Source organism: Chanos chanos, chromosome 7 (genome assembly GCF_902362185.1).
Source record: "Chanos chanos chromosome 7, fChaCha1.1, whole genome shotgun sequence".
NCBI classification, from domain to species: Eukaryota; Metazoa; Chordata; class Actinopteri; order Gonorynchiformes; family Chanidae; genus Chanos; species Chanos chanos.
In genome coordinates this window covers 32,208,443-32,227,227 of record NC_044501.1, presented here as the reverse complement: position 1 = coordinate 32,227,227, position 18,785 = coordinate 32,208,443, and the positions used below count along the sequence as shown (strand labels likewise).

The 18,785-nt window shown below is 38.5% G+C and overlaps 1 protein-coding gene across 1 annotated transcript; it reads right to left on the bottom strand.

The window, feature by feature from the left end:
- Positions 1-15,346: 15,346 nt before the first annotated feature.
- LOC115816230 (galactose-specific lectin nattectin-like) lies at positions 15,347-16,668 on the bottom strand. Its single transcript, XM_030779195.1, has 6 exons — positions 16,611-16,668; positions 16,465-16,515; positions 16,303-16,347; positions 15,949-16,055; positions 15,731-15,865; positions 15,347-15,505 (listed from the first exon to the last, which is right to left on the bottom strand). The coding sequence occupies exons 1-6, from the start codon at positions 16,666-16,668 to the stop codon at positions 15,347-15,349; spliced, it is 555 nt and encodes a 184-aa protein (XP_030635055.1).
- Between the last annotated feature and the right edge of the window lie 2,117 nt (positions 16,669-18,785).

Sequence of the window (18,785 nt, the reverse complement as noted above, 5' to 3'; positions counted from 1 at the left end):
CTTTCGTCCACGGTTGTCAATACCGCCTCTCTGCCACCCGCTGTAGTTCCATCTGGACCCGTCGCTCCAGAACCAATAACCCTCCTGTAAACAGCAGAATGAAAAATTATATGAACACCTGGTTACCGTAATTATACAGTTCTACATATTTCTTAATCATGGCAACAGCTTAATTTGAAGTTTATGTGCGTCTCAGAATAATAGCTCTTCAAAGCATTATTCCAAGATAGATGAGCGAGGTTATTAAAAGTGAGGAATATTTGTAAACGAAAGAAACAAGTAAAAAATCTGTTGGAGTCATTGCTTGTTTAATATTACATATTAATAATAAAGTTACCTGAACAGCATCGTACGCCCCAATCCAGGCACCACAGATGTTGGCTTTCTTTCGATACAGAAGTTTCACCACAAAATTACGTTCCCAGGAGCTGTGTATAGAGACGAGGTTCCCTCCGCATCTAATGCAATACCTCTGTTGGTAGTGAGCGTGAGAGAGAAATTTTACATTTGAGCCAACCCACTGAATGTCAAATCAAAAAAACATTTTTGTTCCTACCTCAGCATGATACCACTGTGTGGGTGATGTTCTAACAAGGAAACAGCGACGTCCATATTTAATCCAGTGATATGGACAGCGTGTTGCCCTTTTCTGAACAGTCTTTCCTGGGAATCAAAAGGCAAAAGAGAAAGATATACAGGACTTTCCAAACATATTCACAGCTTTGCTAAAGGAAAACAAAAATGGCTTAGTGCTTATCATTCATCTCTATTTTAAGGCTCCAGCTCATGCAAAATATTTTCTGTAAAAATTGATTTGGTGGAAAAGACACTGAAAAGTTTCAGGTACTAGGGAATGTACACACAGGTTTAAGCCAGAAACTATTCCCCGCATGCATTTTTTGGGATATTCCAAGCATGAACTGTGAGACATCCCATTTGTTGCTAACACAACCTTTAATTCACTTTCCAAATGGCTAACTGAAAATAGTGGCCTATCAATCTATACAGTCTCATAAGTGCATTTACCCAGTGCGACATCAGCAGCAAAAAGCAAAAAAATGTACATACCGGCAGAGGTCAGAGCCTCTGTGCTGTTTTCATGGTCAGTTGTGTCCTCTGCAATAAATTAAGTCACATAGTTTAAAAGCAGTTATTTGTTATGTACTTATCTACATACAACTGTGCTGTATTGCTGTGTGTTTAGGAAAGTCTTTAGGAAAAATGGACATACCAACAGGGGGCAAGGCTTCAATGCTGTTTTCTTCATCATCTATTTCCTCTGCTATAGAGGAGAAGGTTTTTAACATGTTGAGAGGAGAATAAATATTGGGATTTGAAATGATGGGTTAAAGTTATTTGTAAAATGAGGTCTTTTACCTGCAAAGCTGAAGGCGAAGAGAAGGCAAACAACAGCAAATGCACTCAACTTCCCCATTTCAGGTGACTGCTGGAGGAAAAAAAAATATGAACACAAAAAGCAGCGCTGATGAGCTGAAATGAAAGAGAACAACTAAACTGCAGTAGTCATATTTGCAATGGCCATACTTACATGTGATGAAACTGAGCTAAAAACTTACTAACTATAGAAGAGAAAGTACAAGACGGTACGAAAAACTGAAAGACTTACCTTTCAGATGAAGGATCCGTCTGAGGAGATGTTGTTAGGTTTAGGTCTTAGCGTATTTATATATTTTTTGTCATGGTACCATTACAAAAGATAAATATTTTAAGTCAACATATTTATGATGATGAAGTAGCTTTACCCTCCCAGTGCAAACACAGGCATGTGAACAGTGTGAAATAATTTTGGAGAAAAATGACAAACAACACGATAATGATGATTCTGGTCAATATCCGGTTTACATAACTGAAAACTGATCAGGTACTGCATATTGACATTAGAGGAGTTCAGATGAACATTTCTGGCAGCGTTATTTGGGTATTCTTTGGAAATGCAAGTATACTGTCAACGGATCTTATTTAAGAGATAACATCTCCCTTTCAATGTAAATTATACAAGACAGACCCAGTAAGACCACCAGCCATGGGAAATGAAGATACCTCCTCATTATAACCTCTCCATTGTTGTTTCCCTCTAAAGATTCACCGAGACAGGGGATCCATTCATTGTAGATCCAAGGCCTCCTTTGGCAGGGACAAACAAACCTTTCCCACCATTAAGGTTTCAGCCTAAAACAACAGAGGGATCACCATACGGCCACAATTATTTCTGGAAAGCAAGAGTGCTTGTAGACCACTACAGAGACTTGGTTATTTTCAACAGGTGCAGTAAAATGTCTTACAAGATCGCAAACATTTTGTAATGACATCCATAGAGCTCTGCTGAGATGTATACTACTTCCAATACTAGAAAATGACCTTCAAACGAGACAAATGAAGGAGACCCATGTGCATGCATGTGCTAACATGCACACAGAGGGACGTTGATGTTCTCCCCTCACTCAGGAAAAAGAAAAAAAACATTTCACACTGAAAGAAACAAAGCATTTCGCCTTCCCCCTGCCCCTGCACCGTGTATGATGAAGCCAGTGAGCCAGTGGCAGCAGTGCAGCAATATAAGTATTTGGGCACCGTCCTAGATGAGAAGTTTAATTCTGATGCACATACAGATGCTATATGTTAAAAGGCAAATCATCGGTTGTTCTTCATGAGGAAGTTGTGAATTTCTAATTTGGACATGACACTGATGAAAATGTTTTATTTTTCTTTTATTGAGTCTGTCCTTTCTTTTTCTGTGATTTGCTTGTTTAACGGTCTTAGTCTTAAAAATAGGAACAAACTGGAAAAATTGTCATGCTGTGCCGTAAGATTACTGGTGCTACCCTTAATGACCCTCAGCACCTGTATGAAGGGAGGGTCATCTCAAAGGCACAGATCATTGTTTTGGACCCCTCAACATCCTTTACATGTTGAGTTCCAGAGGCTTCCATCAGGGCTGAGGTTTGGTCTTCCCATAGGTAGCACTAATAAATACAGATTGTCCTTTGTCACATCTATGGCAAGCAGTTTTAACATTTAATCAGTAAGGCTGACTAGTAGTGATTTAGTTTTCACTAGTGGGAATGACTTTTCAACATGTCAAAATGTCATTTTGACTAGTTAAAATGTTAATTGAAGACATCAGTAAAACAATTTTGACATGTTACAAATATATTTTCATTACATTTCGATTACATTTCAATTACATTTCGACTAGTCAAAACTGATTTAGGGGAAGGGCACAGAGACAGGAGTGGCAGTGTAGAATTCAGGTGTTTATTGAAGAAAGTATATGCTAACTGAAAAAAATTCCATTAAACCAAGGGAAACCGAATGTGATAGGAAATGAAACAAAGTAGAATAATTCTGAAATGTTCAAAGAGAGATAAACAGCGCCTGTTCTTGCCTCTTTTGATACAGAGGTCTAAAAACTCAGCAGAGACAACTTCACTCCTCTAGATAAATTAAACTTCCCAGTCCACTGATACACTGGCATGTGGATGCCACACAGCCACAAAAACAGGGAGCTCCCACACACATACATATAGTTTTGTGGCCAGCGTCAAAAAACAGAAAAAGAGGGTGACAAACAAAAGAATGTAACTAATAAATGAATAACGACTGAAATTTGTAATTTATTAATGAACAATTGATCTTATCTAAAAACAAAACACAACACACTAAAAGACTTATTAGAAAGAAAGGATCACAGTTAAGTCCCCTCCCCACAATTAGGAATGGTGGTGTCTTCTGCCCTCCCCTAGGAACCTTATGAATAGTCTCTGTTTCCACCTGTACCCCTTTTCCCAGCGGACCACATCTGGAAAGATAGCACTCAAGCATGTGAAAGTAAAAGAGGTGAATTATAGAAAACTATCATTTACTAGAGTCGTGCACATAACTTAGCAAATGAAAGTAAATAAATATTGTGGTAGACAAATGATGGAGTGAAATATTGAGTTATTTTAAATTATACTGTATATATGTGATGAAAGGATAAATGGGGTGAAAACTGGTGTAGCGGCCTATGTGTTTGGCCATCACACACAGCTGTCACATTCACATACCTAAAGAATCCCAGTGCTTTAGCATATAGTTTGTAAAAGATGGCAGAGAAAGCCTCTAAAGATTCTGGGCTGTGTGTGGATCTGCTTAATTCAATGCCCTCCAAACTGTGGGTGAGTGTAGCAACAATCAATGCTTTGGGGCTCCCATAACTGTGATAACTATCTGAAAGAAATTGCGATTTGAAGAAGTACACTTATATTCACATACTAATTACATGTAATAAAAAGTGTGTAGAAATTAATTTGTTACACACTCAGACTGGTGTTAAGAAGCGTGTTCAGATATGAAATCATTTAGAGACCTCAAAACAGGTCAGTGAAGTTTACAAATGAAGTCTAAAAAAAGAGAGGGTGAGGTTTTCATAACTAGGAAAATGTAATACAATCTCCTTCTTCCTTGACATCAAGCAAATGTAAATAGGCTTTGTTGACAGGCACACAGTTTTGTTTATTGTCATTTTCTATTGGGCATGGTTTAAAAACATTTACAGGTGGTATGGCTATGTGCAAATGTTTTTCCACCCGTGTTAGTGTCTTCGTGAGCTAGGAACATATTTCAATATGTAAACAATATTAGCATGCATACACTGTGGTGCAGTGCCTTCCAGAGCTAGAAGCCCTAAACCTTTAATGGAGTCCATGTGGGGTTCATGAACTAATTGAAATATGAACATTCAGCAGCCCCAACCCCTAAAAGAAGAGCACTATATGCACACAGGAGAGCAGGATGTTGACAAGTGTTTGTGAGCCTTGCAAACTGTTTGAACCCACAGTGGTTGTTTGAAGAGAGTTTCAGTTGTTTGTAGGGGCAAATAAAGTGAGTCTGAGAATGAGTTTCTGACTGTTTTTGTGTGTGGTAATTGTTGAAATCGTAAACAGACTGTATGCCCATCTTCATTTCAGCCATGTGGACATGCTCATTTTTCTAAAAAAAAAAAAAGAAATAGGCTATAGGTCTGAACAGTTGCTTGGATTAGCCTTTATGAAGACAGACGTGTTAAAAGTGAATGTTCATGTCGGCGTTGTCAGGTATGATCAGAATTTAGACATGTTCAAAATCATTAGCAGTATCTTTACGTCTTAGGTGAGGTCAGTGCACATTTTTCCCTGATGTAGGGTATGTTGTGATACTGACTGAAGTGATAAACTTGCACAAGCAACTTTTGTGCTGTATTAACACTGATACATTTCTCATACAGGGATATAGGTGGTGCTATAACTATGACTCATAATTGCCACATTGGTGTAATCAGGAGTGGCCATGCACAATTTGAGGCTGATCAAGCCAAGCATCACCAAGTTATATCCACTTCCCGTTTTGGTGTGGCGTCTCATGCAAATCAAATTCCTGCCATTATTTCCTCGTTTCAGGTATCCACTGTTCCTTCATATTTTACCATCACATACGTTTGAAATTTATTCCAACCAAATTTCAAGGAAATCCAATAAACTCTCTAGGAGGAGTTAGAAAGAGTTCATCAAAAAAATGTGTGAAAAATGCAGAAATTCCAAAATGGCTGACTTCCTGTTGGGCAGAGCCACTCAAACCAATGTTAAAAATGTCCGAAATGATGACAGTCATGCTCATGCCAAATTTAATGAATGTCAAAGCAACTGTGTCCTGACCATGAAGACCCTTGCATCTGGTTTAGCAGATCAGTTGGCCACCAATACATTGTTGTTTTGAGGTATCCACTATTCCTCACCACACAATTTCTCACCACATATGTCTGGAGTTTATACCAACCGAATTTCAAGGGAATCCAATGAACTGTGTAGACAGAGTTTGAAAGAGTTTGTAAAAATTCTGTGAAAAATGCAAAAATTTTGAAATGGCCGACTTCCTGTCGGGCGGGGCTAATGCAAGCCAATAGGAAATATGTCTGACATGGTGAGGACAATGTCCCCACCAAAATTTGTGAATACTGGATGAACTTTGTGGCAACCACAGCGATAAACTCATTCAGAAATGTTAGGGGGGCACTATGGAGTCCACTGGACACAGCCAAGGCAAATGACCAAAGGATTCTAAAATTTTGCCAAACTTTGATGAATGTGCCAAATTTCCTGCATTTTCGAGCATTCAAAAGGCGTCAAACAGTGTTTCCCACACATAGACTTTACTAGAGTGCTATGGAGCTTCTCGGCCACACCCAAGCTCATGCACTATGCAACTTTTTGATTTTACGCAAGTATGATGCGCATGCCAAATTTCTTTAGTTTTCGGGTGTCACAAATACCTTCAGTGCATGCGCCCTCCGGTGGACAACGGAAGCCAGCACCTCTGGTGCTCAGGCCCTAATTATCACATATGTAGACAGGATATTGGTAAGAACTTTGATTACGTCGATTAACACCTTCATCATTTGTCACCAAAATGATCCCAGACACCTAAATAGCCAGAGCATTCTCTCTGTGTGGATGTTAGCACATGCATGCACATGGGTCTTCTTCATTTGTCTCGTCTGAAGGTCATTTTCTAACATTGGAAGTAGTGTACATTTCAACAGAGCTCTATGGATTTCATTGCAAAATGACATTTTACTGCACCTATTGAAAATAACCAAGTCTCTGTAGTGGTCTACAAGCACTCTTGCTTTCCAGAAATAATTGTGGCCGTATGGTGATCCCTCTGTTGTTTTAGGCTGAAACCTTAATGATGGGAAAGGTTTGTTTGTCCCTGCCAAAGGAGGCCTTGGATCTACAATGAATGGATCCCCTGTCTCGGTGAATCTTTAGAGGGAAACAACAATGGAGAGGTTATAATGAGGAGGTATCTTCATTTCCCATGGCTGGTGGTCTTACTGGGTCTGTCTTGTATACTTTACATTGAAAGGGAGATGTTATCTCTTAAATAAGGTCCGTTGACAGTATACTTGCATTTCCAAAGAATACCCAAATAACGCTGCCAGAAATGTTCATCTGAACTCCTCTAATGTCAATATGCAGTACCTGACAGTGAATATCAGTTTTCAGTTATGTAAACCGGATATTGACTAGAATCATCATTATCGTGTTGTTTGTCATTTTTCTCCAAAATTATTTCACACTGTTCACATGCCTGTGTTTGCACTGGGAGGGTAAAGCTACTTCATCATCATAAATATGTTGACTTAAAATATTTATCTTTTGTAATGATACCATGACAAAAAATATATAAATACGCTAAGACCTAAACCTAATAACATCTCCTCAGACGGATCCTTCATCTGAAAGGTAAGTCTTTCAGTTTTTCGTACCGTCTCACGTCTGAATAGTGCATTACTGTACTTTCTCTGATGTTTTCTTGTACTTTCTCTTCTATAGGTAGTAAGTTTTTAGCTCAGTTTCATCACATGTAAGTATGGCCATTGCAAATATGACTACAGCATTTAGTTGTTCTCTTTCATTTCAGCTCATCAGCGCTGCTTTTTGTGTTCATATTTTTTTTTCCTCCAGCAGTCACCTGAAATGGGGAAGTTGAGTGCATTTGCTGTTGTTTGTCTTCTCTTCGCCTTCAGCTTCGCAGGTAAAAGACCTCATTTCACAAATAACTTTAACCCATCATTTCAAATCCCAATATTTATTCTCCTCTCAACATGTTAAAAACCTTCTCCTCTATAGCAGAGGAAATAACTGACGAAGAAAACAGCATTGAGGACTTGCCCCCTGTTGGTATGTCCATTTTTCCTAAAGACTTTCCTAAACACACAGCAATACAGCACAGTTGTATGTAGATAAGTACATAACAAATAACTGCTTTTGTTTAAAGTATGTGACATACTTTATTGCAGAGGACACAACTGACCATGAAAACAGCACGGAGGCTCTGACCTCTGTCGGTATGTACATTTTTTCGCTTTTTGCTGCTGATGTCGCACTGGGTAAATGCACTTATGAGACTGTATAGATTGATAGGCCACTATTTTCAGTTAGCCATTTGGAAAGTGAATTAAAGGTTGTGTTAGCAACAAATGGGATGTCTCACAGTTCATGCTTGGAATATCCCAAAAAATGTATGCGTGAAATAGTTTCTGGCTTAAACCTGTGTGTACATTCCCTAGAACCTGAAACTTTTCAGTGTCTTTTCCACCAAATCACATTGAGTTGGGGGCCTTAAAATAGAGATAAATGCTAAGCACTAAGCCATTTTTATTTTCCTTTAGCAAAGCTGTGAATATGTTTGAAAAGTCCTGTATATCTTTCTCTTTTGCCTTTTGATTCCCAGGAAAGATTGTCCAGAAAAGGGCAACACGCTGTCCATCAGGCTGGTGTCGATATGGACGTCGCTGTTTCCTTTTCAGAACATCACCCACATATTGGTATCATGCTGAGGTAGGAATAAAAAAAATGTTTTGATTTGACATTCAGTGGAGTGGATCAAGTGTAAAATTTCTCTCTTGCTCTCACTACCAACAGAGGTATTGCATTAGATACGGAGGGAACCTCGTCTCTATACACAGCTCCTGGGAACGTAATTTCGTGGTGAGGCTTCTTAATCGAAAGAAAGCCAACATCTGTGGTGCCTGGATTGGGGCGTACGATGCTGTTCAGGTAACTTTATTATTAATATGTAATATTAAACAAGCAACGACTCTGACAGATTTTTTACTTGTTTCTTTTGTTTACAGATATTCCTCACTTTTTATAATCTCGCTCATCCAGATTGGAATAATGCTTTGAAGAGCTATTATTCTGAGACACATAAAAAAACTTCAAATTAAGCTGTTGCCATGATTAAAAAATATGTAGAACTGTATAATTATAGTAACTAGGTGTTCATATAATTTTTCATTCTGCTGTTTACAGGAGGGTTATTGGTTCTGGAGCGACGGTTCCAGATGGAACTACAGCGGGTGGCAGAGAGGCGGTATTGACAACCGTGGACGAAAGGAGCATTGCGCTGTGGCCGACTCTCGAGGTATCAGCATCCTCTCCCATGACACAAAGTTCACACTCTTAGTATGTTCTTCCCTTATTTTAGTCTGGATCCAATCATTTTCTTCATGTCTCACAATTTTCTCCAATCTCTTCTATGTGACATTATTAAAGGTCATGTTTTACATCCTTTAAAAAACCCAAAACCCTGTTTGTTTTGTGCGCTGACAATTTCCCGTAACACTGACAGTTGTTTTGTGTGTACTGAATCTAATCACTGTTCATGTCTTTTCTAGGCTGGAGGGACGTTCCCTGTTCATCCACGTTCCCTTACATTTGTGTCAGAAAAATGTGAGGATGAGGTTCCTGGATTCTCTTTCAAAGCTTGATTTTTGATTCATTTATTTCTTTTCCAATCTTTCCTATCATTACATGCAAAATATTGTAACCTATACTGTAATGGGAAAAAAAGAAAATATATTTCAATCTCCTACATCTGTACTGCATAAATTGTAATCAGTAAAAGCATCAGCAAAATGAATCATCTCCTTCACCTTCTTTCATTCCTCAACATTATTCTCATCACTTAAGTCTTGCATCACTGTTGTGACCACAAAAACACTCAGTGCCTTAGTTCACTTTTTCTTTTGAAAGCCTACCTATGCTAACATGTGAGAATCCATTATATGATATGTCCTTTCAGTAATGCCATTCAGACTGTAGTTAGATGCGCCTGTAGACAACAATCCAACAGTTTGTTTGATCTAAATCTAAAATCATAATCGATCAAAAATGTCATGCACGAAAATTCTTGGTGGTTTAAGAAAGCATGACGAACAACATGCCGCTCTTTCTTAAGAATCTCAAAATTCTTCCTGCTTTGTCCATTCCTATATCAATGTTCTAACCACACCTGTTCACTATAACAATGAGTCATCCTGTTTCTGTCATGACAACACTACTCCACAACATTTGTAATTCCAAGCCATTAATGAATGACTGACAAGCTCCATCTGTATTCTCTTTGTTTTTGTGCTATCCACAATAATGGTGCTGTAATTTGACAAACGGTCAGTGTCCAGGGTGCTGAAACTTCACCTTCTGGACTGAAGCAACACAAGCTTTCAAAACAGTTCTATAAAATGATTCCAGTCCAGAAGTAGTTGTCTGGCAAATCCACTGAATCCAGTGTCAACCAAAAAAAAAAAAAGAAAAATAAGCCAGGTTGGCAGTGGACTGCATAGCCATAAGGGGTCCCGAGACATCGACAACCCTCCATTCCATTGTCAAAAGATGTGAGTGAATAGAGGTGAGACAGCATCGATGCCTCAGTTCACCATGACACCTCATGACCATGGTCCACCACCTCAACCCCTTTGGCTGTGGTAATTTGCTACACGCTTGGCTGAATCGGCAAGTCTATAGTCTAGACTTGTGTCTCAGTCCTTCACATTGGAAGGGTACCACTTTACAATAAGACTACCCTTATAAAGGATTCATAAATGGCTTACAATTCGGCTTACAATGGCTTACAATGAATTACATTGTAAACACTATCTAAATAATTAAGAAACACTTATAAACAAGTTATAACACAGTTTTCATATGCCAATGCGGGCTCACGATTTGGCAAGATCAACTTACTGCTGCACTTTTTATCTGTCTATTCTGCTAAATCTCAGATCTTGCTGGTTGCTTAGCTTACTTTATGTTGTCCCTTTATTAGTGATCATGTTAAGCTGTCAGCTTCATCTCATTTTTTGACCATTTATTTATTAATTACTAACATTTATAACTGCTGAAAGGGAGCCTTATTGTAAAGTTTGAAACATATCACCATTTACTAATGAGTTACTAACATTTTTAACTGCCAAAAGGGAGCCTTACTGTAAAGTTGTAAAACGCATGACCATCTATTGATGCGCATGACCATCTGGTAATTTGATATGAAAATTTGATATGCAATAATTTGATATGCCAAATGAAACTTTTTGACTATTGGGATATGCTAATGGTGGTTAAATGCTAGTAACTTATTAACAAGTATCTGATGGCGCTGAGAGGTATAAATGTTGGCTGACGAAGAGGACAAAGTAATCTAGTAACCCATGAGATCGGACGCTTAACAGTACAAATAAATGTGAGATCACTATTTGGCAAGCAACAGGTGACTGTTGCGTGTTTTATCTAATGTTTATAACAGCTTTTTAATGATTTATAAAGTGTTCACAACGTAATTAATAAACTAATTATGAACCATTCACAAACCCTTTATAAGGGTAGTCTTACTGTAAAGTGGTACCCATTTAAGTTTCCCTCTTCTTCTACAGCGGCTCTTTCTGTGAATTTCACTCACACACTTTCAAAGCCGTTTATCCTAATTAGGGTCGCAGGGTGCTGTAGCCTTACCTAGCGTTCACTGGGCGAAAGTCGGGGAATACCCTGTACAGGTTGCCAGTCTATCACAGGGTAGACACACAGACAAACATACTCACACACACTTTTTGTGGCTGTCTTTGCCCTGCATGAGTTCGACCAACCTCATGGACTGAAGTACAGTCACGAGTTTCTTCTTCAGCGCAGCAACACTAACGTAGCAGCACTGGAGCCTGGAATTGGGACAGGAATGTTCAGCTGAGGAAGCGGATGAAGGAGGGGTGGGGTGCACCACAGACTGTGGAAACAGTAGCTGTGTCGTATTCCTCTGCCCTTCATTATACTTGCCAACGTGCAGTCGTTAAGGAATAAAATAGATGAACTACAGCAAGTACAAAGTTTCTGTCAGCGTACAGACATTGTTGGATCATTTCCCCTTGGTGACTGGATCTTGATGCACACCTGACTGGCAAATCACAGGGAGGAAGTGTGTGCATGTATGTAAACACCCCATGGTGCAAAACTGTAGTCGTTAGGGACACAGTGTGTACCCCTGATATCGAACTTTAATCTGTTTCACTTCGCCTGTTTTACTCGCCACGTGAATTTCCACAACTGTTTGCCACAGTTATTCATATTCACCATAACGCAAATGTGGATAACGTGACAGCAACCGTAGTCAAAACTGTAGCATCTACAGACTATATGGCCAGGCGCACCCAATTTTATCATGGGAGATTTTAATCATTGTTCTATGACTAAGTCCCTGAATCACTTCTTCCAGTACGTCACCTGTCCAACAAGATGGGGTAAAGTATTGGACCAGTGTAATGGCACCATTAGGGGAGCTTATGTGATGGCTCCTCTGGGTTTGTGAGACCACAGCACTGTTCGTTTGGTCCCCACTTATCAATCGAAGTAGAAGAGAAGGGAGACTGAACATAGAGTCGTTCCGGTTTGGACTGAAGACTCTGTGCTGGAACTTAGGGACTGCTTTGAATGTACTGATTGGGATCTATTTAAAGAGCCATCTTCTGACTTAGATGATCTCACAGACGGGGTTTCTACTTACATCTCTTTTTGTGAAAATATGGTAATTCCTAGCAAAACATGTACTGTTTTCCCTTATAAGAAGCCCTGGATTAGCAAATAGCTTAATTCATTACGTCCAGATGCAACATTTGCACAGTCTCTTTAAGAATGGGTGCAATGTTTGCTTGCTTCTCCCTTTAGAGCCAGATGTGATGTGAGCGTGTTTTAGCATATCTTAATAGCACGTTAAATTTTCATATCAAATTACCAGATTCATACGCTAAGGCTTTGGCAATATTGTTTACCTTGACATTTTCAGCATGCTATCAGCAGCCGTCCTCATTATTATCACAGGTTTTGATATGACATATGCTATCATATTAAAGTGGTATATTGTGATGTGCATTGGGGCTAGATGGGCAGAGCTTCCCAGCATGCCTTGGGGCCATGGACTGTTGTTTAGCCCCAGTTCGTTATTGTTAAGTTTATGTTTCCCGTTGTGTCTAGAAGAAGTGTATGTGTATTGTTCATCATGTACTTTTTGTGTTGTGTTGTTAATTCTTGTGATAGTTTAATGTTATCGGTGTCCGGTAAATGTAATTGTTGGCATGAATGATGTACTTCCCTCCTACCATGTCAGCATGTTCAGTATGTTACTTCTTGGTTTGCGCTGTTGCAAAATAAAAGGTAGTATTATCACTCTAGAGAAAACCCAGCAACTCATTAGTAAATGGTGATGTGTTTCTCACTTTACAATAAGGCTCCCTTCTCCAGTTATAAATGTTAGTAATTCATCAATAGATGGTCATGCGTTTTACAACTTTACAGTAAGGCTCCCTTTTGGCAGTTAAAAATGTTAGTAACTCATTAGTAAATGGTGATATGTTTCACACTTTACAATAAGGCTCCCTTTCAGCAGTTATAAATGTTAGTAATTAATAAATAAATGGTCAAAAAATGAGATGAAGCTGACAGTTTAACATGATCACTAATAAAGGGACAACATAAAGTAAGCTAAGCAACCAGCAAGATTTGAGATTTAGCAGAATAGACAGATAAAAAGTGCAGCAGTAAGTTGATCTTGCCAAATCGTGAGCCCGCATTGGCATATGAAAACTGTGTTATAACTTGTTTATAAGTGTTTCTTAATTATTTAGATAGTGTTTACAATGTAATTCATAACCGAATTGTTATAGACTATAGACTTGCCGATTCAGCCAAGCGTGTAGCAAATTACCACAGCCAAAGGGGTTGAGGTGGTGGACCATGGTCATTAAGTGTCATGGTGAACTGAGGCATTGATGCTGTCTCACCTCTATTCACTCACATCTTTTGACAATGGAATGGAGGGTTGTCGATGTCTCGGATCCCCTTATGGATATGCAGTCCACTGCCCCCTGGCTTTATATTTCTTTTTTTTTTTGGTTGATGCAGTATTTATTGGACTTGCCAGACTGGGATCAAAATCACTTTAAAACATTTTATAGAACTGTTTCGAAAAGGTAGAGCCTCCAACACCACCAATGTCCATAAGCATGTGTTGCTTCAGTCCAGAAGGTGAAGTTTCAGCACCCTGGACAGTGACCGTTTTTCAAATCACAGCACCATTATTATAGAGAGCACAAAAACAAAGGAAATACAGATGGAGCTAGTCAGTCATAAATGGCTAGGAATTACAAATGTTGTGGAGTAGTGTTGTCATGACAGAAACAAGACGAATCACTGTTTAAATGTTTATAGTGAACAGGTGTGGTTAGAACATAAAGGAACGCACAAAGTAGGAAGAATTTTGAGATTCTTAATGAAGAATGTTCTTAAGAGAGAATGTTTATAAAAAGGACGACATGCTTTTCTTCATGCTTTCTTAACCCACCCACAATGTTCTTGCATTACATTTTTGATTGATTATGATTTTAGATTTAGATCAAACAGACTGTTGGATTGTTGTCTATTGGCGCATCTAACTACAGTCTGAATGGCATTACTGAAAGGACATATCATTTAATGGATTCTCACGATTATTTGTGCGCTTTTAGTCTGCTTGACACTTTACCCTGCTTGAAAGTTTTTATTTTTTAAATCTGGAATTTCTTTTTTTAGATTTTGTTACAAATAGTCATGCTGTGTACTATGTGTACTATGGGTATATCGTACCACTGTAACCAACAAACTCGGAACACTTCAGGCCAATTCAGAGCAAACTAGTTCTGATGTTTCAATAAGACAAGGGACTGTATCAGGGTTGCCCTCAACAAATATGCACACACATACACAAACACACACACACACACACACACACACACACACACATACACACACACACGTGAGTGTGCACTTAGATCCATGTAATATGTACATATATGTATAAAATATGGATAAAGAAACAGACAAGGCTGTGCTGGAAGTAGTTGTACGGTAGATTGTGTTAGCATAGGTAGGCTTTCTAAAGACAAAGTGAACTAAGGCACTGAGTGTTTTTGTGGTCACAACAGTGATGCAAGACTTAAGTGATGAGAATAATGTTGAGGAATGAAAGAAGGTGAAGGAAATGATTCATTTTGCTGATGCTTTTACTGATTACAATTTATGCAGTACAGATGTAGGATAGAAGGAGTTTGAAATATAATGTCTTTTTTTCCCATTACAGTATAGGTTACAATATTTTGCATGTAATGATAGGAAAGATTGGAAAAGAAATAAATGAATCAAAAATCAAGCTTTGAAAGAGAATCCAGGAACCTCATCCTCACATTTTTCTGACACAAATGTAAGGGAACGCGGATGAACAGGGAACGTCCCTCCAGCCTAGAAAAGACATGAACAGTGATTAGATTCAGTACACACAAAACAACTGGCTCAGTGTTACGGGAAATTGTCAGCGCACAAAACAAAACAGGGTTTTGGGTTTTTTAAAGGATGTAAAACATGACCTTTAATAATGTCATATAGAAGAGATTGGAGAAAATTGTGAGACATGAAAAGAATGATTAGATCCAGACTGAAATATGGGAAGATCATACTAAGAGTGTGAACTTTGTGTCATGGGAGAGGATGCTGATACCTCGAGAGTCGGCCACAGCGCAATGCTCCCTTTGTCCACGGTTGTCAATACCGCCTCTCTGCCACCCGTTATAGTTCCACCTGGACCCGTCGCTCCAGAACCAATAACCCTCCTGTAAACAGCAGAATGCAAAATTACATGAACACCTAGTTACTATAATTATACAGTTCTACATATTTTTTCAACATGGCAACAGCTTAATTTGTAGTTTATCTTTTTCACAGTCTAGCCAAGCGAGATTATAAAAAGTGAGGAATATTTGTAAACGAAAGCAACGAGTAAAAAAATCTGTCGGAGTCTTTGCTTGTTTAATATTACATATTAATAATACAGTTACCTGAACAGCATCGTACGCCCCAATCCAGGCACCACAGACGTGTGCTTTCTTTTGATCCAGAAGTTTCACCACAAAATTACGCTCCCGGTAATTGTGTATAGAGACGAGGTTCCCTCCGTATCTAATGCAATACCTCTGTTGGTCGTGAGAGTAAGAGAGAAATTTTACACTTGATCCACTCCTCTGAATGCCAAATTAAAAAAATTTTTTGTTCCTACCTCAGCATGATACCAATATGTGGGTGATGTTCTGAAAAGGTAACAGCGACGTCCATATTGAAGCCAGCCTGATGGACAGCGTGTTGCCCTTTTCTGGATAATCTTTCCTGGGAATCAAAAGGCAAAAGAGAAAGATATACAGGATTTTCCAAACATATTCACAGCTTTGCTAAAGGAAAACAAAAATGACTTAGTGCTTAGCATTTATCTCTATTTTAAGGTTCCAACTCACACAATACATTTTCCTTAAAAATTGATTTGGTGGAAAAGACACTGAAAAGTTTCAGCTACTAGTCTCATAAGCGCATTCACCCAGTGCCACATCAGCAGCAAAAAGCGAAAAAATGTACATACCGGCAGAGGTCAGAGCCGTGCTGTTTTCATGGTCAGTTGTGTCCTCTGCAATAAAGTATGTCACATGGTTTAAAAAAACAGTTATTTTTTATGTACTTATCTACATATAACTATGCTGTATTGCTGTGAGTTTAGGAAAGTCTTTAGGAAAAATGGACATACCAACAGGGGGCAAGTCCTCAATGCTGTTTTCTTCATCATCTATTTCCTCTGCTATAGAGGAGAAGGTTTTTAACATGTTGAGAGGAGAATAAATATTGGGATTTGAAATGATGGGTTAAAGTTATTTGTAAAATGAGGTCTTTTACCTGCGAAGCTGAAGGCGAAGAGAAGGCAAACAACAGCAAATGCACTCAACTTCCCCATTTCAGGTGACTGCTGGAGGAAAAAAAAAATATGAACACAAAAAGCAGCGCTGAAGAGCTGAAATGAAAGAGAACAACTAAACTGCAGTAGTCATATTTGCAATGGCCATACTTACATGCAACGAAATCAAGAACTGAGCTGAAAACTTAATGACTACCTATAGAAGAAACATAGAAAAAAACATCAGAGAAAATACAGTAATGTTGCATTCAGATGTGAGACGGTGCGAAAAACTGAAAGACTTACCTTTCAGATGAAGGATCCGTCTGAGGAGATGTTGTTAGGTTGAGGTCTTAGCGTATTTATATATTTTTTGTCATGGTATCATTACAAAAGATAAATATTTTAAGTCAATATATTTATGATGATGAAGTAGATTTACCCTCCCAGTGCAAACACAGGCATTTGAATAGGAGGAGTCTGAAATCATTTTGGAGATAAATGACAAACAACAAGATTATTCTGGCTAATATCAGGTTTACATAATTGAAAACTGATATTCACTGTCACATACTGACATTAGAGGAGTTCAAATGAACATTTCTGATAGTGTTATTTGGTATGCTTTGGAAATGCAAGTAAACTCTCAACAGACAGCACAACTTATTTAAGAGATAACATCTCCCTTTTAACGTATACAAGACAGACTCAGTAAGACCACCAGCCATTGAAAATGAAGATTCCTCCTCATCATAACCTCTCCATTCTCATCATTAAGGTTTCAGCCTAAAACAACAGAAGGATCACAATTTAGCCACAATTATTTCTGGAAAGCAAGAGGGCTGGTAGACAGCCATAGAGATGTGGATATTTTCAATAAGTGCAGTAAATATGTCTTACGAGTAACAAAAAATTTTGTAATGAAGATTGAAATGAGGATTTCTCCTCATTATAACCTCTCCATTGTTGAAATCTACAGAGCTCTGCTGAAATGTACACTACTTCCAGTGTTAGACAATGAACTTCAGAGGAAACAAATTAAGAAGACCAATGTGCATGCATGGGCACACAGAGAGAATGGTTTGGCTACATAGGTGTCTGAGATCATTTTGGAGACAAACGACAATGGTGTTAATTGAGATAATCACAGTTCTTATCAATATCCTTTTACGAATTTGATCATTTATATCTATTGGCAGCTACCTCATACTGACATTAGAGAGACATACATGAACACTCCACGATACCCATCATTTATGAGAAATAAGGATTCTTATGGCTATTACGTCCCCTGCTCCACCCACGGCAGGTTATCCTCTCATCAGAATACACGATCATTCTTGTCAAGGAAATGTGGAGAAAAAAAGGACCATCAGTGCAAAACATACTACCATAAACATGTACAAATTTATTATGTGGAATTCAGTGAATGGGTCTTCAAATGAGCCAAAGTGCATAAAATGTTCAAAATGAGTGTACAGAGGGGTCATGTAGGGGCTTCGAGAGTATTTCGAGAAAGCAAGAAGCCCAGTAGGTCCTGAATACACTCAGATACTGCTAATAAGTCCATTAAAAACTTCTGACATCTGATAAGAACAACTATGTAATGATGTCTACTCTTCGCCAATTTGGACAATTACCTCACACAAAAACAGTCAGAAACTCATTCTCAGACTCGCTTTATTTGTCCATACAAACAACTGAAACTCTCTTCAAATCAAAACAGCTACTGTGGGTTCAAACAGTTTACAAGGCTCACAAACACTTGCCAACGTCCAGCTCGCCTGTGTGCAAACAGTGCCCCTCTTTTAGGGGTTGGGGCTGCTGAATGTTCATAATTCAATCAGTCCATGAACCCCACATGGACTCCATTAAAGGTTCAGGGCTTCTAGCTCTGGAAGGCACTGCACCACAGTGTATGCATGCTAATGCTGTTTATATATTGAAATATGTTCCTAGCTCAGGAAGCCACATTGATGACTAAAAACATTTGCACATATTCATATCACCTGTAAATGTTTGTAAAGCATGCCTAATAGAAAATGAAAATAAACAAAACTGTGTGCCTGTCAACAAAGCCTATTTACATTTGTTAGAGGTCGAGGAAGAAGGAGATTGTATTACATTTTCCTAGTTATGAAAAGCTGTGGGAAATATTTAAGCATTAACACTGCCTT

Excerpts from the sequence above, each read along its gene's own strand:
- LOC115816230 (XM_030779195.1), bottom strand. The coding sequence starts at position 16,668 with ATGGGGAAGTTGAGTGCATTTGCTGTTGTTTGCCTTCTCTTCGCCTTC. Across the intron at positions 16,056-16,302 it reads CACGGCTCTGACCTCTGCCG|GAAAGATTATCCAGAAAAGG; the intron begins GTATGTACATTT and ends TTTGATTCCCAG. Across the intron at positions 15,506-15,730 it reads GGGCGTACGATGCTGTTCAG|GAGGGTTATTGGTTCTGGAG; the intron begins GTAACTGTATTA and ends TGCTGTTTACAG.